Genomic DNA, 19,961 nt, shown 5'->3' with positions numbered 1-19,961 from the left:
ATGACGAGCTCCCGCTGATGGGCGGAGAGGCGAAGGGAGGGCGTAAGGTCACAGTTCAAAAAGTTCAATGTGATCAACACAGTGGGAAAAAAAAAAATCCAGCTGCTCACTCGTAATGAGCCACAAATATAACTGAAGTTGTAGGATTAGTCGCCAAGAATTTACCCAAATCCAGTACGTGCCTGTTGAAGCTGATGCATCCTCAGGACCCAGTCACAATTCGAAAGCCACGTTTCTATCGGGTCAGCCAGTTCAGTTCAGCACACGTGCTTGGAATCAGACTTGGCATGTTTGTTGCTTTGCTTATAATATATATAATAGCACGCACTATTTGTCCGAGACCTTCAGATACAATCGAGCAGGCGTCTGTAATTCTTCTAATACGTACAGTAGATGGAGACGGACTGTACATGGTTCAAGTGTATGTTTGTGTGTGTGTGCGTTGGTCACATAAGGGTTCACAAAAAAGTGGCAGATAAGACAATTCACTTGAAAATGCAAATAGTCAAACAATCGAATATAGCAACCAAAGAAGAATTGAGCTGTTACACTCTCCATTGCCTTTGATTGCGACTCCTTGTCAGCTCTCCATGCATGGAAGTGAAACCATTGACTCCGACCTATTGTCGGCTAAGACGTCACATATTGTTCACATACATGCTCAGCAGCGGCGCAAACACAAAAGCGCAGAGGAGAGAGAAAGAGAGAGACTGGGTCAAGTCGACAGGGGGTAGCAATTTAAAGCTGAGTCGGCGTTTTAGGAGTAGTGGGCTAATCCGGCCAGGCTTTTTAGCCAGCTATTGAACAGGACAAGGACCCCTAAGGATCCGGGCTTGTCCACACCTCAGGGGTGAGGGATTAGCCAGATAGCAAGGGGAAGGTGGCCAAGGTACACCAGATGCATTGGTGGATGTGTGACACTTTTTTTTTTTTTAACGTGGGGGTGGGGGAGGTAGCATGTCATTCTGAGGGCTGCACATCAGTTGGTATGTGTGTACTTAGAAGGGTTCCTCTCCCATTTCCAGCAGAAACACAAGCATACCCCGGGGCTGTGACAGGGTCACCTCTGGTCCTTTCAGAGCCTCCTCTCAACCAGCTCTAATTGATCTCACGCATTGCTAGTCCCAAACATGGGATGGACGGCAGGGGGGTCAGCTCATTGTCTGAGGAACAAGATCTCCTCCACGCAAATGCACACATGGGCGGTTAGGTGTGAGGACCGTCCTTGACATGGTGCATTACCTTCATTTTAATCAAAGGGGGCTTTCACCCAGTGGCGAGTTGGTTCAATATGGCTCCGCGGATGCTTTCTTTGATGGTTTGATCCAGATATGATGCCGCAGAGGCGGCTTTTTAAAGGGTTTCCTTTTTCTACCACATGGTCATCAAACATCATTGCAAAAGGCAAAAACAAAAAAAGAAAAACTTGGCAATCTTGTGTCAGTCATCTGTTTTGGTTTTGATTAAAGATAGACCGATACTGTTTATTTCAGGGCCGATACAGATTGTTAATATTTGAAGCCGATATTAATTTGCGGCAAAAAGGAAAACATTTCTGGACAAATCAGAATCAGAATCAGAAATGATACTAACGCCAACACGAAATAATGAGTAGCTCCTTAAAGTTTTCCACAGTGAAGTTTACACTTAACTTTGTTTAAAATAAAAAGTGCATACAGTTCCCTGGCTTGGCTTTGAACGTTAAGTGGGGGAAAAAAAATGCAAAAATAAAAATAATTCCCGGAGGTTTACCCAATTTTAACATGATTACTTCTCAGCCGGCAGATTTTTGAAAAAGCCCGATGCCAATGATCGGCCCGGCTGATAATTAAGTTCACCCGATTTATTCTCGATCAGTCAAACTGGTGTTGAGTCTCGTTTTTTTTTTCCCCCCATCTTTCCAAGAATCGCTATTCACTGAGTTTTAAAGTTGAGGTTTGTTGAGGAGACTCTTCATATCCACACACTGATTCAAATGTGAAGTGTTCTTCCATAGGTGCGCTCTCTAGAAACTTATTTTTTCGAAGACGATCTGTAAATGACCTCGCCATAGTGACCGTCCATGCAGAGGTAAAGAAAGACCGGGCGAATCACCTCTGGCATGCCCCCCCCCCACCATTACACACACACACACACACACACAGCCTTCCTCTGCCCTGCTCAATAGATGCTCTCATCTCCGGCTGTGCTAATCCACCACTCGAGTCAGGAACTCGCTTACCCATCTGGCCGAGCATGACTCCAGCTGAGAGGAAGCAAAAACACAGAGGAAGACTAAAAGCGGAACGATACTGTAAGAAGTCGCATCAACTCCTAGGAGGCATGATGACCCATGTCTTTTTATTTGACGCAATTGTCTCCTTGGCGGAGTTTCTGCGTGAAAGTGAGGACTGTTATGTTAGGGGGGGGGGGTGACTGGACTCTAGCCACGGCCTTCACCCTTGACCCAGACTCCTGCAGTGCCATCTGGCTGGTTAACGCTAACCGAAAATCTTTGACATGGCATGGCTTTCAAGCATGGTTGCGCACAGAAGGAGGCTCTTGATGAATGGATCGCAAAGTAAAGGGAAGTCTTTTGCGCAAACTTGGGCTTTGACGTGAATGGAAGACCAAAGTTAAACTTGAAATTTGTCTGCATTTTTGACAGATGCAGCGATCTTATTACTAAGAACCATTGACTCATGAGAACCTTTGGCTTAAACGCACACATACCACGAACCCTTTTCGGTCATAGTCAGCAATAGCACGAAAATTGGATGGCTCTAAAACATTATCAAGAGGGATTTTTCTCTGGTGTGGGGTGCGTCAAGTGATTTTGTTCCCTCCCTGATCGGCTCATAAAACAGTCAGTGCGGACAACCGTTAACAAACTTGATCACCAATTCAAATAGAGTACAACATACCAACAAGCGGCCCCAATTTGAGCCCATTTACTCCTTACCGATCAGCCAATAAAGGCTAGTTTGTCGTGTGTCTTTTAAAGATTATCCTGAGTGATCATCCTGTGGCGTTAGGTGTACATTTACACGAGTGTAACTTTGAGATCACAGTGGATCTATATACAGAATGTACTTAAAAAAAAATTGCTAGGATCAAGAAAGCATTTTAAATCAACAGAAATTTCAGCATCCATTTGGAAAGCTAAACCAACTCAACTGATCCATCACATAAAAACTAAGGTGGGATTTTTTTCAGAAAGAGGCTTAGCCTTTGCAAGTGACTCAATATTTCAGAATGGCGATTTAGTGGTGGTCAGTGCGCCATCCAGTGAGCAAATTTAGCAACAGTGGGTAATTTTAACAGAAAAATAGACAGTTCTTCTGCTCTATCCCCACAGGCCAGACTGCATGGATCCCCTGCCAGTTTTGGCACGCAGGCCGTATGTTTGACAACACTGACCTAGAGTCCGCCACGCAACACAAGAGCTGTATTAATTGCAAGTATGAACAACACAAAATCATTCATCCTAACAGTACAATCAACCCATATGAACCAACTGCTCGGAACCTTTGAAGGGTAGCACCAAGCAACGTCAAAGCGTCAATCATTTGCTTAGTTGAACAGAGCGTGGGACTCATTTAACGTTGGGATTTGGACAATGTGTGTCAGGATGGATAATAGCATAAACTAACACAACACACAGTCAAGTAAGGAAGTCAGAGGTTACTCACAGACATTGCCGGTGTTGTCGAAGCTGTTGAGCACTTCGTTAACTCGGAGAGGACCCAGGTTGTCCCTAAAATATTGAAAAGAATTTCAGGACGCTCGCGTTCCAATTGGGACTTACGTTGACATGGACTCAAGTGCGCGTACCTGAGAAAGGCACCGTACTCAGGAAAGAAGACACTTCTGTACTCCACCCATTGCTCTTCTGAGGTGTCGCGGAACGCGGGCCTCGTCCTGCCGAAGAGGTCAAAGGTGGCGAACCTGCGGACAGACGCCTGTTTGACCTCAAGGTCGCCCACCTGCTTCCGAAGTAACACCTGAGGGGGGAAACGGGGAATTCCTTTTCAAAATGAGCATTTTATCTTAGCTGAGAAGCAAAGTAACCTTTTTTTTTTTTTATTCGGTCAAAATATGTATGCAGACACAATTTCTCGTAAACCAAAATTGTACACAGGGATAATCCACTTGTCAATGAACTAAAAAAAAAATAAATAAATAAATAAAAATCAACCAGGGGCTATAATCTTAATATTATTTACAATGTTTTATCAATACCATGTGTCCCATTTGTCAAAAATGACTAAATTGACCATCACACTCCAGTTGCTTGGCTGGTCAATTTTGGAATGGAAAACTGCAGCTTTCTCTCACACTCTTACCTCACGTGGAGTTATACAGGTTTTACAGCTGCAAAAATACGAGCAGCTTGGAAACACATACCTCGGGTCAAAAGTTACCAACGAGTGTCTCAATCACTGCTTTTGCAACAGATAAATATGCACGAGAGATATCTATCGATAAGCTTTCTCTGAAACATGCCGTTCAAATCAACTTCAATAAGATACGTCACATTTTATGGCTTTGATAGCGTAAATGCCTTCACAAAGGGTTGCATTACCTGTCTGAGGAGGGTCCACCTGGCTCGGGCGACATCTGCAGTAACGCCATCGTGAGACGTTTGACAATTTGCAGCACAAGACGCGTCCTCGTTCATGTTTCTCCTCTCAAAGCGACCTTGGGACGTGTCCAAATGGAGAAGTAGAATTGTCAGGCAAAGGCAGCGGGGCAGTGATATACAAAAATTGGGCTTTCTTGTTCATAAAAAGTACACCGCCGCGAATATGATGAGCTGCATCGGTGTCACCTGTTAAAGATTCCCAATGTCACACCACTTCCGTACACTTTGTATACTTGAGACAAGTTAATAGTGTTCGGAGCAGTCGAACTCGATTTCAAGGTATAAGCGAGCTACTGGCCAACGTTGGCATCGATTAGTTTTGTCTGAGATTTCTGTCTTACGTCATACGCAGCCGGCTTTGTTTAGGGAAGCATGGCCGTTGATTAACTTCCTCCAAGACAGCGGATGAAATATGAAATATTATGGCTATTCTTGCAGCACTCCGGTTAGCTGCACGGTCTGTGATATTTCGCTCACTTTTTCAAGATGTTTCTGTCACGAAGCGTGTCCGTTATCGTTACTGCACGAAAGTAAGTGTGGGCAAAAGATGAATGATGCGTTTAGGGACCACTCTCAAACTGGAAAAAAGTCCGTAGTGGTTGTCTTTTTACGTGTTTGAAAGGTTTTCTGTTTTCAGGAAACACCCTTGGACCATCTTAGTCGTGATCTTGAGCGCTACACTGACTTGAAGGCATGTTTCAAGAGACACCTGGAGGCAACTTACGGCAGGTTCTCAAACATACCTGAGCACTCAGCGGTAATCGTTGTGGAAGTGGATTGCTACCCTACTTGAGAGTCTTGCAACTTAGTTAAACATCTTGCACATTGTGATCTGTCTTGACAGGTGTATGGTCGTCACCATGTTTACTTTATGGAAGGAAACGCTATTTACAGAATGGAAAAGAGAAAAAGTAAGCAACAGTGTTTAGCAAAATGATGATGTCATTTAATATTCTGGCCAATTTCTGCACAATTTTGGAGTATCAAATGTATTTGGAGAAAGTGTTATTATTTCACGACAAGAGAATTGTGTAAATTGTTGCTGAATATTTTGTATTTTCTCTTCATGTTTATTTTTCTCTAATTTTGTATTATTTTACATTTAACATTTTTGTACTGTTACCCAGTCATTTTATTTTCTGTAATGGTTTTGTATTTTTCATGTGTGTCTATTCAATGACTATATTTTGTTGAATTTGTAATTTTTTGCGAAATATTTTTGTTTATTTTTCTCGAGGGTCTAGGGCAGGGGTGTCAAGATGCATTCCTGTAGGGCCGCGTTCCAGCATGGTTTCAATCTCTCCCGGCTACAACCCCCCTGATTCAAATGATCAGTTCATCAGAAAGCTCTAAATAGGTCTGATAAGTATCATGCTCATTTGAATCAGGTGTGTTGGAGCCCGGAGAGATGGAAAACATGCAGGACACCGAGTTTGACGCCCCTGGTGTATGGTGTTTTTAATCTATTTTTTTCTCCTAATTTTATTATTTAAAAAAAAAATCAAGTTTATATTTTTGGAACATTAATTAATATTTTCTTGTAATGGTTATTTATATTATTTTCTATTATTATTAGCATTATTGTTTTGGTTCTCGTTAGAGCGTGCTTAATGTTTTGACTTTGAAGGTACGAATTGATAAATCCCCACCATGATTTCTTTAAGCAATAACATGATAACATTGATAACCATGAATATTTTTCGCCAAATGACATGAATTGTTCAGAGTGTTTCATCTTTATTGCTAACGTAAGCAGCGTTTTACCTGCAGGTGACTCTGAACCAGAGCGAGTTCTCGACCTGCGTTGCATCTCTGCCGGTGAGGAGACACAAGCATGGACTGTCCAGAAAATACGACTTTCTCCTCAGGAGAAGCACCTTTCCGCCTCTGTGAAGACATGTAACACCGAAACAATAAGGTCAATACTGTAGAAGACAATTTTGACACATTTGTTTTGTTCAAACGAATTCATGTGGCAATGGGACATCTGACCCAGGTGCGTGATTGTGAAGCTCGGCCAAAGACACCTACTCACACTGGACAACGTCTTCAGCTTTGGTACACTTTTACATCAGCTTTTATAAGTAGAACAATGGCAGCAAGCATATAATGTGACATTTGTGTCTTGCAAGAGTGGGCCACAGATGAGGCGTTGTTTTACACCATCCAGGAAGGTCTGAAATGCCAAAACGTATATCGTCTGGACCTTACGCAAAATGGAAGCACCATACGCACGGTGTATGAGGAATCACAGCCAGAGTGAGTATAAAACAATCATTTAGAAATGACATATTTTGCCCCCTTTGACGTTAATACATTCACCTTACGAATTCACCTTTTCACCAATTATTTTAATTTTTTTAACCTGTCATCCTGTCAATATAAAAGTACTTCTTTGGCGCCAAGGAACGATATTGAAGGGAGGGGAGGAGCTTCATGTAGTCAGGCTACAGCCCTGTCTAATGGAAACACAGTGCTTTGCCACCATCGTGTGGCATTTATAAACCTTTTTAGAGAATTAGTTTTTTCATGGCAGAGGACAATTTGCACTCACTGTTGTTGGCAGCAATTTAGACATTAAAGCTGTTGTTGGTTGTTTTGAGGTAAATTTACACTACTGTGCAAGCTGTATACAGACTACTTGACATTCTAGAAATAATGAAATAGCTCCCCTCTATCGTAACGCTATTTCCCCACCTCAGTGTTTTTGTGGAGGTGTCCCTCTCGAGAGACAGCCACATGCTGAGCATCACCTGCAGCAGCAGGAGCAGCTCCGAGGTGTTGCTCGTAGACATCACCGACCCCCGTCTGGAACCCGTCCTGGTTCAGGCGCGCCAGCCAGAGCTGTTGTACCACGTGGAACATTGGCAACGCAACTTGATCATACTTGCCAACACGGGGCCTGGACAGGAATATCAGGTAGAGAGCGTGAACACAATCAGTGAAAGAATTGTTGTTTAACTTGTGCCTCTGATGTGGGGTAAAATAGTTGTTTGTTTGTTTTTTTTTTAATTATAGTTTTAAATTTAGTTTTTAATTAGTTTGTAGAACAGGTTTGTTAGTTTAAAACATTTTGGAAAACATTTAATTTTATTTACATTTTTCTTAGTTTTAGTGTTACTTGTAGTTTTTTTTTCCGAGTATTTGTCAAGTGCACGATTTAAAAAAAACAAAAAAAACACCACACCTGCCTCATTCAGGTAGTGAAGGCCCCCCTTGCCAAGACCTCGATGATGTCATGGGACGCCATATTCACTCCATGTGCTGGCACTGTGCTCAAAGATATGGACGTTGTCAGGGACCATTGCATACTGGTTGCCGTGACGACGGACAATGAGCTTGAGCTGATTGTCATCCCGCTCTCCCGACCAAGGGAAGCATACACTCTAAAGGTAAAAAAATAATAATAATAAAAAAACAACCAAAGTTGCTGAATGTTTGTTATTATATTTCACTCACTGGGTTGTACACTTGAAGCTACCCTCCTGGGCTTGCTTCGTTGAAACCAAGTGTCCAGGCTTTGCAGAGCAACGTGGCACATTGGAGTTCCTGATCTCATCTCCAGTCGGTCCCCCAGTATCCTACCGTCTTTACCCCGAGGAAGGCCTCCTTTCATCAGGCACCGGAGACGGGGCCTCTTCCGTTCCGAAGAACCAGGGGAATTACATCACTGCACGCCTGAAGGCTTGCAGCCAGGTATCAACACTTGACATGAAGCATTCCGGAGCTCACACTGGAATCCGTCAATCGGCACCAGAGTATACTTCATTTCAAAAGTTTGAAATAATTGTTTGGCAAAGGTCCCGGGCTTGGGACCAGCCTACAGTTTGTGCCCCTGTTGTAATTTAAAAAAGAAAAAAATAATATCCCAAAATTTCAATGCAACCTTTTGTATAGTAACAATAATGGGATACAAAGCATCACTGTGCAACAAAGACAATCCTGTACAATACTTTTTTTTTTAAATTGTAGCTCAAAACAATAGCGCACGCGTTCAGGTCACGGAGGTCATTTAACATTGAGAATATTTAAGTTAAACACTAATAGAGGTTTTAATTCTAATTAAATACATGATGTAGGACGGTACCTTAGTGCCAGTGACGTTGTTTCACGGCGTCACTTGTACGAAAGACACACCTCTGCTGGTACACGTCTACGGAGCTTACGGCCGGGACATCCCCATGCAGTTCTGCCCAGAGAAAAGGTTTCTGCTGGAGCAAGGCTGGGCTCTGGCCTACTGCCATATAAGGTAACATCCATCACAATCAATGGTCGGTCACATGATAGAAACATTTGCACCGACGGACATGTTGTGTAGAGGCGGTGGAGAGCGCGGGCTGGCGTGGCAGAGACAAGCTCGTGTCGAAGGGAAACATAGAGGAGTGGAGGACCTTCAAGCCTGCCTCGGTCACCTCTTCTCAGGGGGGGTCTCAAGCCCTTCGAGGGCAGTCCTCACCGGCCACAGCGCCGGGGCTGTTCCAGTGGGGGCGCTGTGCAACAGACGGCCAGACATGATGCGGGCGGTCATGCTGCAGGTATACGTTATGCGAGCGCAGACTTGAGATCGTGATTGCTGTTCGATGGCAGTGGACTCAGTTCAACACACTTCACAATAAGCAACACAGTTGGTCAAATATTGGACAAGTCATCGGAATCTGAAAAAGAGACTTCAAGCTGGTCAATGCCACTCCCGGTTTCAATGTACTGTCAAACGAAACATAAAACCAAGAGACTTAGACTTTAAATATTTTAAATTACCACAAGTTGGCTTAGCTTAATGCTAACGAACGATGCAAAAGGCAATTTACTTGCTAACGGTTGGCATCAAAACTTAGTTTTACAAACGGTGGCGCAACACATGTAGACATACAGTAATCAAACCTCCATCACGAGGGGGAAGGGAGAGAGAGAAAATATTTAAACAGCATGTGCTTCATGATTTAATGCTGCAATCTAATTTATTGTGCCGCTCCTTCTAGTGTGCCCTCCTTGGCCACAGGAGGCAGTTTAATACGGCTATGAAGATACAAAAACAACTAAAGTACGAAGTGACTCAGTAAGAAGCTGTAAAATGAATTAGATTGCAGCATTAAATCATATTGCACGGTTTAATTCTTTACATTCTATTTGTTGTTGTTTTTTTCGGAGGGGACTGGGTCAAAGTTATTGTATTTTCATGCTGGTGTCTGGTGTCAGTATAACGCAGTACTTGTGTCACACTGAAGGCAGGCAACTTTAAATTCCGACTTTTCTGTCTACTGTCAAACCTCATAAAAATGATAGCGTTAATGATGAAGAGTGACATAGCGGGAGTTCACGGTCCTTTTAAGACCCTGGTATGTTTCCCTCATTTGACAGAGTCCTTTCCTGGATGTGCTGGGAACAATGGAGGAGCCCAATCTGCCTCTCACAGTGGAGGACAGGGAGGAGTGGGGCGACCCACTGGGAAACCTGCAACACAGGCTCACCATCGCCTCCTATTGCCCAGTTCACAACATTACTCCTCAGGTACAGAAGCGCACAAATGACCACCCCCATTACCTTATTGGTTTGATTTTTTTTTTTTCTTCTTGGGATGTATAATCGTTGATAAGAAAACAGAAAAGAGGTAATAAACATACCTGTTGAGTAGAGTTGTCAGTTCTGTGTGGAGGGGGCTATTCCGCCGTAGTTTCCACAAAGGTCCTGAAGTCTGAGGCAGTGGGGGTGGCCACAAGTTCACGAACGCAATTGATTTCTCAGGCAGTGTTTTTCTTGAAAAATCAAATTAGATGCACAAGATGTGACCAGAGAGAGGTGTGCTTTTTATTTTCTCAAAAATGTGTCATTTTAGTTTTTTACCAGTTTAGTATTAGTTTTTTTTTTAATCAAAATATTTGTGGAGTGCAAGATTAAAAAATAAGTCACTAAGTATTGTGTAATAAAGTAAACTGCAATGATCAAACAAGTGTTTGACCTTTCTCCTTCTGTACGGTCGTACAGCATTACTGAGATGAATACGTTTAAAATGAAACCCGAAAAATTGTGTTTGATATTGATTGACAAAAGACAAAAACTAAGAAGATTTTTGCTATGATCATAAAGTCTGTTTTATAAATTTAAGATGTAGTTGACATTTTAGGTATTTTATTTAGTGAACAGAAATGTCTTTTCAATTAGTTATTTTGTTACTTTTTCTTAACTATAATAACCTTGCCAAACAAAAACTGTGTTTTAAAAAGTGTCTGAATTATTTTGGTGTTTTCAGATCACGTAGGTGGGATTAAATGATCATGAAAGTTTTCGAAATTGGAAATTTAAATTCACAATGAACGGGTTGACTGTTTTGGTAGACACACTTTAGGATGCGGTTTTTAATGCAATGTGGTTCCTCCTTTCCCAAACCTCTTTTAGCGCTACCCGTCGATGCTGCTGACGGCTTACGCCGATGACAAAAGGACGCCTCTGGTTGGTGTCTTGAAGTACGCCGGCAAGCTAAAGGAAGCAGTGCAAACTCACATCAACACTGCGGCCAAATCAGGTACATTCACACAGAGCCCCTTCACGAAAATGTAGGTGCAGCCATGCGTGCCGTTGTGTACTTCAAAAGGGATGTCAGAAATTGGAATGGTTCCATTCAGCGCGCGTCAGCCGTCCATCACGTGAGTAATTTCAGTTCACGCCCAACGTATAGCGGAGGTCACCTTGCGGTCCAGTGTATATGCGCGTGCTCGCTAATTGCACTCATTTCCCCACAGACGGGCTCTTTGCCCCATCTCGCTTCTAATCGGACCTCATCGCATCACCCGACTTCAGTTGTTCATACGCCCACAGCGGCGCGAGGGAGGGTGGGGGCTTCTGCGTATGTGCGCATAATCTCGGCTCTCTGGAGTCTATTTGATAAAGTGCTGATGGCGTGGAGGGCGGGCGGCGGAGGCCCATTAGCATGGTTAAGAGATAGTGTATCAGAGCGAGAGATTAGACGCCACAGACTGGGAGCTGTCAAGGTCAAGACCGCGCTTGTGAAACAGCCACAACTGCCGAGATGAGGAGGTGGAGGGTCAGGGCACAGGGGGGGGGGGGGTCATCAAAATTCAGAGAGGATGGGTGAGAAGACAGAAGACAGTGAGAGGTGGATACAGGAAGGGGACAACCAGTGCGGCGAAATTTCTTAACACTGTTTTTGTCTTCCCCTTTACTTTCTTCCAGACCCGGAACCAAATATAGTCATGAATATCCAACCTGGAGCCAACCACATGGGACCAGACGACTGGGAATCCATGCTGGAGGAGGTAAAAACCAAATCCAATGGTACAATGGAGGGACGGGCAAGGTCAGATACTCGCCTTATTTTAAGGTATTGGGTCCTCGTTCTGGAGGCGACCGATACCAGCCACAGATACGTAAGGCCAAAAAAATACATTTAAAAAAAAAAATGTCGTTAGTAAGCCATCCTTGATAATAGTTGGCGCCATACTGCAGCTAATCATCATATCCATCAGAAAGAAAGGTCTTTTGAGCAGCGTGGTACAAACATTCCCCGTTCTTACTGACTTGCAGAAGCAATTCATGCTAGCCTCATAGCTGGTGATGTACTTTACTTTGTAAAGAAACATTAGTTTTACCACAACTGCTTGTCGCACAAATCTTAGTACAGCGCAAAGTCAAATTTGTACATCAGAGCGTGCTCTGGACCATCATATAATGTCTAATCTAAATTAACACAGTAGTAAAGACACGTTTATAATAAATATTGGAAGGAAGACACTTTAAATCATTCACTACCAGACCAGTAAAAAAAAAAAAAGATGTTTGACGTCTTTAGCCGTCAATGGCAGTAAATGTGTTAAGATTATAAATATAAAGCATTAAAAAAAAAAACTAACTAATTGACCATGCCTTCTTTTTGCAAGAGGAAATATGACATCATTTAAGAAAACTCCCATAACTGTGGGACCTGTTTGATTCCCAAACTCCATTGTCACATAAACGACAATAAAAGATGCCCAATTTCTACTAATAAGTCTCCCGCTGTGGTGGCGTTCCTCTCCCTAGTGGGTAACTGAGTTTTTTTGTGTTGCTCAAATTGGTCTTCGAAAATATGATCCAGTAAATGTTCAAATTTGAGTGTAACTTTATGATTGGCTTACAAATTTCAGAAATTCTGAGGAGTTGTCAGTCGCTGCGTCAAAATAATAACGCAATCACTTAGCCTACGGACTGGATGTAAAAAAAACATTAGTTGCGAGAAGAGCAACGTGGGCAGTCGGAGAGGTTGTGTGCTTTTTAGCAATCAATTGTTTTCCTTGTAAATTTATTTGTGATGGATGGATTTTAGAGCCATTTGAAGTGCTCAATTTATTTATTTTTTTTATAAAATTCCACAAAGACAGCAGCCATTTGTCACGCAACTTATAGGCATAAGATAAACCTTGTAAAAAAAGTAAAAACAATCTAGCTGCCTTGTTGAAAGAGTCCATCCGAACGCCGCCCACTTGACTCAATTCAGTTTATTCTCCTTGATTTTATTCGCGGCTCTCTCCTTCTCTCAAACCTTCAGCCTAATCTTAGACCTGCTTAGTTTTGAATTGATCTCCATAAAGGACTAATTGCAACAAACCGTTTTTTTTCCCTACCTGACACAGGAAGCCCTCCAGCTAGCATTTCTCTACAAGGAGCTGGACCTGGAACCTCCTCGTCCACCACGCAGGAGGAAGAGATAAAGTTGTGCAGAAGACAGGACGACAAGGGATGTGATTGCAGTATTGCTTTCATATTGAGTCATGCACATCTAATGAAGTACAAAAGGAGTTGAGCATCTTAGCATGAATAGAGAATGTCCATGGCGCTTAAATAACACGCCTTCTCAGAAATGTAACACAACCCCGGGTGGTTGGTGTTAAAGCGAGTGCTTGCGGAAAATTCAATCGTCAAACCCTCTCCCGCCTCGGTGGCGATCCGGGACTTGCTGACCACGTTGCCCTCGTTGGCCCGGTTGGTGCTCATCAGAACCCAAAGCTGCTCGGGCAGCTCCGCGACTCCAGAGAGGTCTGTGACGGCCGACTGGCGGCCAAAGTTGAGCACCAGGAGGAAGGCGCGGTCCATCCCATCCAGCTCTCGCAAATAGGCAAAGACGCTGTCGTCAGCGTGGACGTAGCAGAACCAGCCCCGTTGGAGGGGCAGTTCCGACTGACGCAGCGTGCTCAGACGGCGGTACTGGGACAGCACCGAGCCTTCGTCTTGCTTCTGGACCTAGATGACGAGTGGAAACGAGTCAAAGCGCTGTTAAAATGGAATTTGTTTTGACGGGCGTGTACCTCCACGTTGACACTGCGGTAGTTGGGATGCAAAGGCAACCACGTCATGTTGGTCTTGTTGTTGAAGCCCCCATTGGGGTCGGAACTCCATTGCATGGGAGAAAGCTGAGGGGCCCCACCGGCGCTCTGCAGGAAAAACACTTGAATGTACAAAAACTGGACACCTGCTGAGTTTTGCCTCTACAAAGATAATAATCCTCATATTTGATTGACTGAGTCCAAGGTATTATTTCTACTATTGTGGTTAAGTATTATGGTGTACACTGTTCTGCATTTGGAGCCATCTGTTTTGTAGCAAAATGTGTAAACAGCAGAGCTGGGCAGTCCGTCCCGGGTGCGGAACGGTCCGACCATCTGGGCAGGCCGGACGGGAGCCGGCAATTTTTATGAATAAGGCCGGAGGGTAGAGGCCGGATGGGTACCGAAATAGCGGCTGGAGGGCGGGGGACTGCCTGGCAAAAAAGGTTCAAGTGCCCAGCTCTGGTAAACAGTATTATCTTTACTTTACATTTCACTCATCCCTTTTCTTCACAAAATCAAATATTGTTCAAAGTACAAACTTTTATCCAATGTAGAATTTCATTCAAATTAACACTTACGCGGAATAGTACTCCTATTAAACTTTTCTAGGATGTCTATGTGCTGCTTCTGCTGTGTGTGCTTTGGCCTTGGCCAAGGGGGTCAAGAGGCGCACACATGCTCATGGTAGACAAATTATAATATGACATGCAGGTGGAGTGATATTGTCTGTCGAAGTATCACATAACTTTTACGAGTACAGACAGCCTATATTGGCACTGGTATGTATTATTTTTATATTTTTTGTATTTGTAATATTTTTTGCTGCTTTTCCTTGTCACACCTGTTCACATAACTATGTCGATGAGAGAATAAATGTGCACAGAAGAACTTCATTGTGTACTGTGTGTTTGAATCAAAGTTATTAATTTCCACAATGGTCACGGGCAATCCCTTGAAATGCGTTTCTATGGTATTGTAAATAAATACAACCAAATGTATTTTACCACATATCTGTCTGCTGGGTCCTGAGTCTCGGTTACGTTGATGTTCACCATGCCAATCTCCTCGCCATAGTAGGTGGCCGGCGTACCGGGAATCGTCAGCAGGAGCATGTTGATGACCCGCGTGTAGCGCTGACCCATCTCGGAGGCCACGCGAGGCGAGTTATGGTTCCCGACCTGAAGCAAGGAAAATAGACAATGACTGCGTTGCAGTTAGGAACAATAATAAGGCAGTGATGCGACTCGCCAGCCAGTTGGGCCAGTGTCCTATGGGCATGTTGGCCATCCAGAGGTGCACCAGCTGTTTGACCCACAGGCCGCTGGTGTTGAGAGGCAAGTCCAGAAGGTAGAAGTTAAAGGGGAAGTCACTCTCTTTCACCAGAGGCGTCCCGTAGTACATCATGGTCTTTTCCACCTCGCTGCCATCATATGACTCGGTCACCATTAACCTAAAGCACACAACGCATGTGGGGTCCAAAAGGCAACTATCATATTTCCTTTATTGCAAACCCCACTGTACCTGTATCTACCCGGTTCCCGGCTAAAGATGTCCATGTGTGCCCTCCATTCTCTCAGCAGATCATGCAGGCCCAGCTGCGTGGTGGTGAAGTCGTGGTGGAGGTCTGGCTCAGAAGTCACAGACTCCTGGAACAGGACAGCGCATACGGTTTGGTAGTGTGCTATATACACCCACAGATGACCATACATACTTTTCTACAGCCTGACATGCGGGTACGCTGGAGATTATCCCAACTGACTTTGGGGTGAGAGGAGAGGCAGAGCCAATTGCAAAAACACTATGTACAATTTAGAGTTTTCAATGAAGCTCATGCGCATGTTTTTTTGAACGTGGTGAGAAGCCAGATTACCCAGACAGAGCCTGGGAAAGCATGTGGAGAAGATTTATTACGTTCACCAAGTATGGTAGATGTTTTTTCCATACCTAAAAGCTCAAAATTCTACAGGCCAAGAAACTACACATTCAATTTTGGTGTCGATCCCATTTGCGTGCCAATGTAATGTTCCTTTTTCCTTTCTTATTTTTTACAATAGACATTTCTGTTTATTTTTAGAGAGCTGAGTATTATATTTAGTTTCATATATTGTGTTATTATACTTATATGAAATCATACTTTCAAATTCATGCGCAGGAGGTCAGTATCCATAAAGTTGTACTGATTGGTGTAGAAATTGTGGCTGGGACTATAGTTCTGTCTCTAACAGCTTTTTTTTTGTTGTTGTTGTTGTTGAGACAGATCTTTTATTAGATCTCATTAAATGTGCAAGTCTTTCTGTGCCACGTGAATATGTGGGTGTGTGTGCACACGGCTCTTCATTTAAAAAGAATAAAATAAATCAATCATTAAGGACACTTGTCGGGGTTCTACTAAAACAGCAGATAGTACTCTGCGGCTCGCTTGTGAAGGTGCCATCTTATATGGATTCGAATGAACCAGCTGGCTATAATGTGTAGTAACTGATAGCAACCTGCCTTTGATTGGCTGGCTCATTTGACAAAAGACACACACACACACACACACGCACAAGTGCCTGTTGTATTTGATAATCACATGAACTCTCATTGTGTGCAACTAGGGAGCCATCACACTCCAGTGAAGTGCAACTTGGCCCTGAGTAGTGATTTGAGTGGAATCCTTCCTGCGGTATAATAGCGCTGTCGCACAACGAGTTAATCCACTCAAATATGCCTGTACTCTTTCCGCTTTTGACGCCAGCAAAGAAAAAGGTGATTTCCGAACTGAATGACAACTCACAGGGGGCTTATTGGGGTCCACCTGGGGCTCGTCCCGCAGGTGCGCGGCCTCCAGCAGGTGCTTCACCGCATCCATCCGGAAGCCGTCCACTCCCTTGTCCAGCCAGAATTGGATGGTATCCTGAAATTGAAGTCGTTAAAAAAATGACAAGGGTGGCAATTCTCACTTGCACTTTGATCATGCAGTTAAAAACGCACAAACGCAAGTTAATGTGTAATATCGTGTGGATGTGTCAGCAGTAGACAAACGGAGAGAATACTGGCAGTAAAATAGGTCTCGCTGGAATATGAAGTACGCAGAAACATCCACCTGCTTCTATCCATCTCAGAGGACAATTTTGACTCGTATTGCCAATTGCTGTCGACTGAAAATGACATCACAGTGTCTAAGGGCTCAAATAACAACCATTGTGGCTCACCTGTTTTCTGGGTCTGGTCATGTGACATTGGCAAGGGATTGCTTTCTCTGCTTACAATTCAGGCCAAAGCAATGTCTAATAAGACAATATCACTTTGGTTCAATCTTGTGACATCAGGATTGAAGTGAGGGTTTGAAGTGAGAGTTTCATTTAGTTTGGCCAAAGCCTGCTTGGATGGAAAACCTGTTTTGTTGCCATCCTGAGGCACCTCTAGGGCAATCAGTGGCAAATATCGCTTCCTTCCACTTCACAGCCGCCGATGACTTTTTTGGAACCATTGACGCCTCGAAAATGTTACGTTACAAGAGCCCCGCAACCCCCGGACATCTTACAAGCATCTCCTGGCGGACGTGAGGGTTTCGGAAGTTCAGGTCAGGTTGCTCCTTGAGGAACTGGTGCAGGTAACACTGCCCTCGAACTGCATCGTACGTCCATGATGAGTTGCCCGACACGCTAACCTGAAAGAAAGACCTAGAGTGAAGTCAATTCTGCCGTGCTGTAAATGACGCACTGTGATATTAGGTCCATTTATTCTGCTAGTACTAAGACCACACGTCAGAGTGGGCTGGTTTCCTACGTTGTCATTGGCAAGGTATTTAAGGTTTATATACACACTTGATGTCCAACTCTCTAGTTAAAACCTGCATCCTTGCATGCGCACTTGCATACATCACAGCCGTCAGTCACACTACACTTTGCACGTTTTTTCAAAATAGATTGTAATCACACCTGCCTTTTTGCGAACTCTTTATCATAAGCAAAGCAGTTGAGAAAACAGACATCTTCGAAGTGCTTGAGGCAACGAGCACTCATCGACAACGGCTTGAAATTCCCTCTTTGCAAGAACGAAATCGGTCCATTTACGTGCCCTATTTTTGTGGTTTGGCCACTCAAAAAGATGCTTCCCAGAATGCGAGAAATGCATCACCACACAGCGCCGAGGAATTTCGCAGAAAAAAGCAAAAATAACGTCAATTGAGCAGCTCACCGGATAATAAACAATGCAGTACTGTGGTTCTGCTAGCACAAAAGCGTTTTCGTTCTTAGGACGTTGCTATGGGTCTAAGTATGAATTTAGGACATTTGTATTAAAAAAAAAAAAAAAAAAGCTAACGTGAGTTCTTAAAATTGATTTAAACTAAAAATACGGTGAGTCAAGCTTACCTCACACGAGGTCTTTAAAGGGAAACTCAAGGCAAACATTTTCTTTGCAATAATGTTGTAAGTGCTCCCACTATTCTAAGCTAGGTATTGTGACTTCCGTAAGAATTGGGCAAATAATCTCTGGCAGAGCGAGGGAGTGTGGGTTGCATTAAAGGGGCACTGCCGATGGAACTTAGATTTTTAAACTTCCGAGTTTGTGATGGTAAGATTAAACATGACCCTACCCAGTTATTGGGCTTGGGTCCTGTTGCACTGCAGTCAGCCCAGACGTAGTAGTCTTGGTAGTGCGGATCTCTGGTGCGACTCAGATTAAACCAGCGGTGTCTGTCGCTGGTGTGATTGGGAATGAAGTCCATGATGAGCTTTAAACCTGGTGGAAGCAGAGAAAGTCAATTTGTGCGAAACGTACCGTCACTGTTTTTGTGAACTGGTTCAGAGCTTCACCTAATTTGTGCATCTCGGCCAAAAGGTCATCAAAGTCCTGCATGGTGCCGAAAAGCGGGTCGACATCCCGGAAATCTTCCACGTCATAGCCCAAGTCCCTCATGGGAGAGCGGTAGAAAGTACTGACCCAAACCGATTTGATGTTGAGGTACTCGAAATGGCCCAGCTTCTCCCGAATGCCTGCCATGGGCACACATGCAAACGAGGCATCAACATCACAACGGCGGAACCATCTTTCTTCATTAGTTCATTCATTACAATAAAATATGGATTATTTCAGTGCTTCCTGGCAAATTTGGCAGGCTTTCATTTTAATTCTGCCTAGCAACAAGTGTCCAGTATGTGAACAGAGTACCACACAAAGGTGATGACTGACCTTTCAGGTCTCCCACTCCATCTCCGTCAGAATCCTTGAAGGAGCGGGGGTACACCTGGTAGACGGGGGAAACCTGCCACCAGCTGAGGCAGCGGGGCGACAGCGCCACCACGCTGATAGTGAGGGCCACCAGCGTTAGCGTGCAGACGACGATCAGCCAGAACAAGATCTCCCGCGGGACTCGGTAGCAAGCCCGTGACGAATAAAGCAAGAGCACCTCCTTGGGCATGCCGGCGTACGGTTTGATCTGCGTGTACTCCTCATTAGGGTGGTCCACCACCTTCGCTTCCGGCTTCACGGGGGCATCAATTATGATGGCCTCCCCTGGCTTGCCGTCTTCCACGTCCTCCAAGGCCGGATTCAGGGTGCCCAGCTCCATGTTGTCTTGCAACTTTATGGTTTGAATGCACCAGCAGTGCTGTGTCTCTCGATGTGCGGAGGTCAGGGTTCTTTCCTTTGTTTTTATCTCTCCCACACACATGCGCACTGAGAGTTCAACCTGTGGAATGTGTGGGCAAAGTTAGCGATTACGTTGGTCAGACTCTGCAGATGAAGATGGAAGATTATTGGATTTTACCAAGTTGATCCAAACTGAGCACTGATAATAGGGCATGCATGTCTCTATTCAGACTATTCAAGTGGAATAGTCACAATGAGATTCGGTTAAATCAAAAGGAGTTTTATGATTATTTTTTAGTATTTTATCATCACATGATAAATTCCACGTTTTAACAGAAATTTTACGTTATAACATGACAAGTTATAACATGTTATTACATGATTTATTTGTTTGTAATTCTTTATTTCCTATTATTTTATTCTTTAGCTTTCGACTCAACATG

General features: G+C 43.8%; 3 protein-coding genes across 8 annotated transcripts in view; 1 reads left to right on the top strand and 2 right to left on the bottom strand.

Annotated features, from left to right (window-relative positions):
* camkmt (calmodulin-lysine N-methyltransferase) overlaps positions 1-4,918 on the bottom strand; it is an 82,333-nt gene extending 77,415 nt beyond the window's left edge. The window contains exons 1-4 of one of the 3 annotated variants that reach the window (XM_088305551.1): positions 4,811-4,918; positions 4,565-4,680; positions 3,814-3,983; positions 3,672-3,736 (exon numbers count right to left, since the gene is read on the bottom strand). In XM_088305551.1, the coding sequence (XP_088161677.1) occupies positions 3,672-3,736; positions 3,814-3,983; positions 4,565-4,614 (285 nt within the window). In that variant the 5' untranslated portion in view covers positions 4,615-4,680; positions 4,811-4,918. Of the gene's footprint in view, positions 1-3,671; positions 3,737-3,813; positions 3,984-4,564 lie in introns of all 3 variants that reach the window. The other 2 variants (XM_088305550.1, XM_088305552.1) reach the window with 2 other exon arrangements.
* A 60-nt stretch (positions 4,919-4,978) lies between these two features.
* Positions 4,979-14,829, top strand: prepl (prolyl endopeptidase like). Of its 4 annotated transcripts, none has more exons than XM_088305452.1 (15): positions 4,979-5,154; positions 5,262-5,381; positions 5,469-5,535; positions 6,395-6,542; positions 6,621-6,682; positions 6,757-6,883; positions 7,327-7,543; positions 7,825-8,016; positions 8,135-8,320; positions 8,704-8,873; positions 8,943-9,159; positions 9,983-10,132; positions 11,018-11,144; positions 11,813-11,895; positions 13,249-14,829. In XM_088305452.1, the coding sequence occupies exons 1-15, from the start codon at positions 5,047-5,049 to the stop codon at positions 13,324-13,326; spliced, it is 2,052 nt and encodes a 683-aa protein (XP_088161578.1). In that variant the 5' UTR covers positions 4,979-5,046; the 3' UTR covers positions 13,327-14,829. The 4 variants fall into 4 exon arrangements, 3 of the variants coding, with proteins under 3 accessions (XP_088161578.1, XP_088161577.1, XP_088161579.1); XM_088305451.1 differs by having other exon boundaries at positions 8,102-8,320; XM_088305453.1 differs by having other exon boundaries at positions 5,006-5,154; positions 5,262-5,353; positions 8,102-8,320.
* Positions 12,972-19,534, bottom strand: slc3a1 (solute carrier family 3 member 1). Its single transcript, XM_088305454.1, has 10 exons — positions 19,120-19,534; positions 18,744-18,923; positions 18,524-18,669; positions 17,468-17,593; positions 16,718-16,837; positions 15,463-15,587; positions 15,190-15,391; positions 14,946-15,119; positions 13,921-14,046; positions 12,972-13,855 (listed from the first exon to the last, which is right to left on the bottom strand). Exons 1-10 carry the CDS (start codon positions 19,496-19,498, stop codon positions 13,424-13,426), a joined length of 2,010 nt encoding a protein of 669 aa, XP_088161580.1. The 5' UTR covers positions 19,499-19,534; the 3' UTR covers positions 12,972-13,423.
* Positions 19,535-19,961: the final 427 nt, after the last annotated feature.

This window comes from Idiotropiscis lumnitzeri, chromosome 9 (assembly GCF_059441095.1).
Source record: "Idiotropiscis lumnitzeri isolate Australia: NSW breed Sydney's pygmy pipehorse chromosome 9, RoL_Ilum_1.0, whole genome shotgun sequence".
In the NCBI taxonomy this organism is placed as follows: Eukaryota; Metazoa; Chordata; class Actinopteri; order Syngnathiformes; family Syngnathidae; genus Idiotropiscis; species Idiotropiscis lumnitzeri.
Note: the sequence above shows the minus strand (reverse complement) of the source record. Positions and strands in the feature narration are given on the sequence as shown.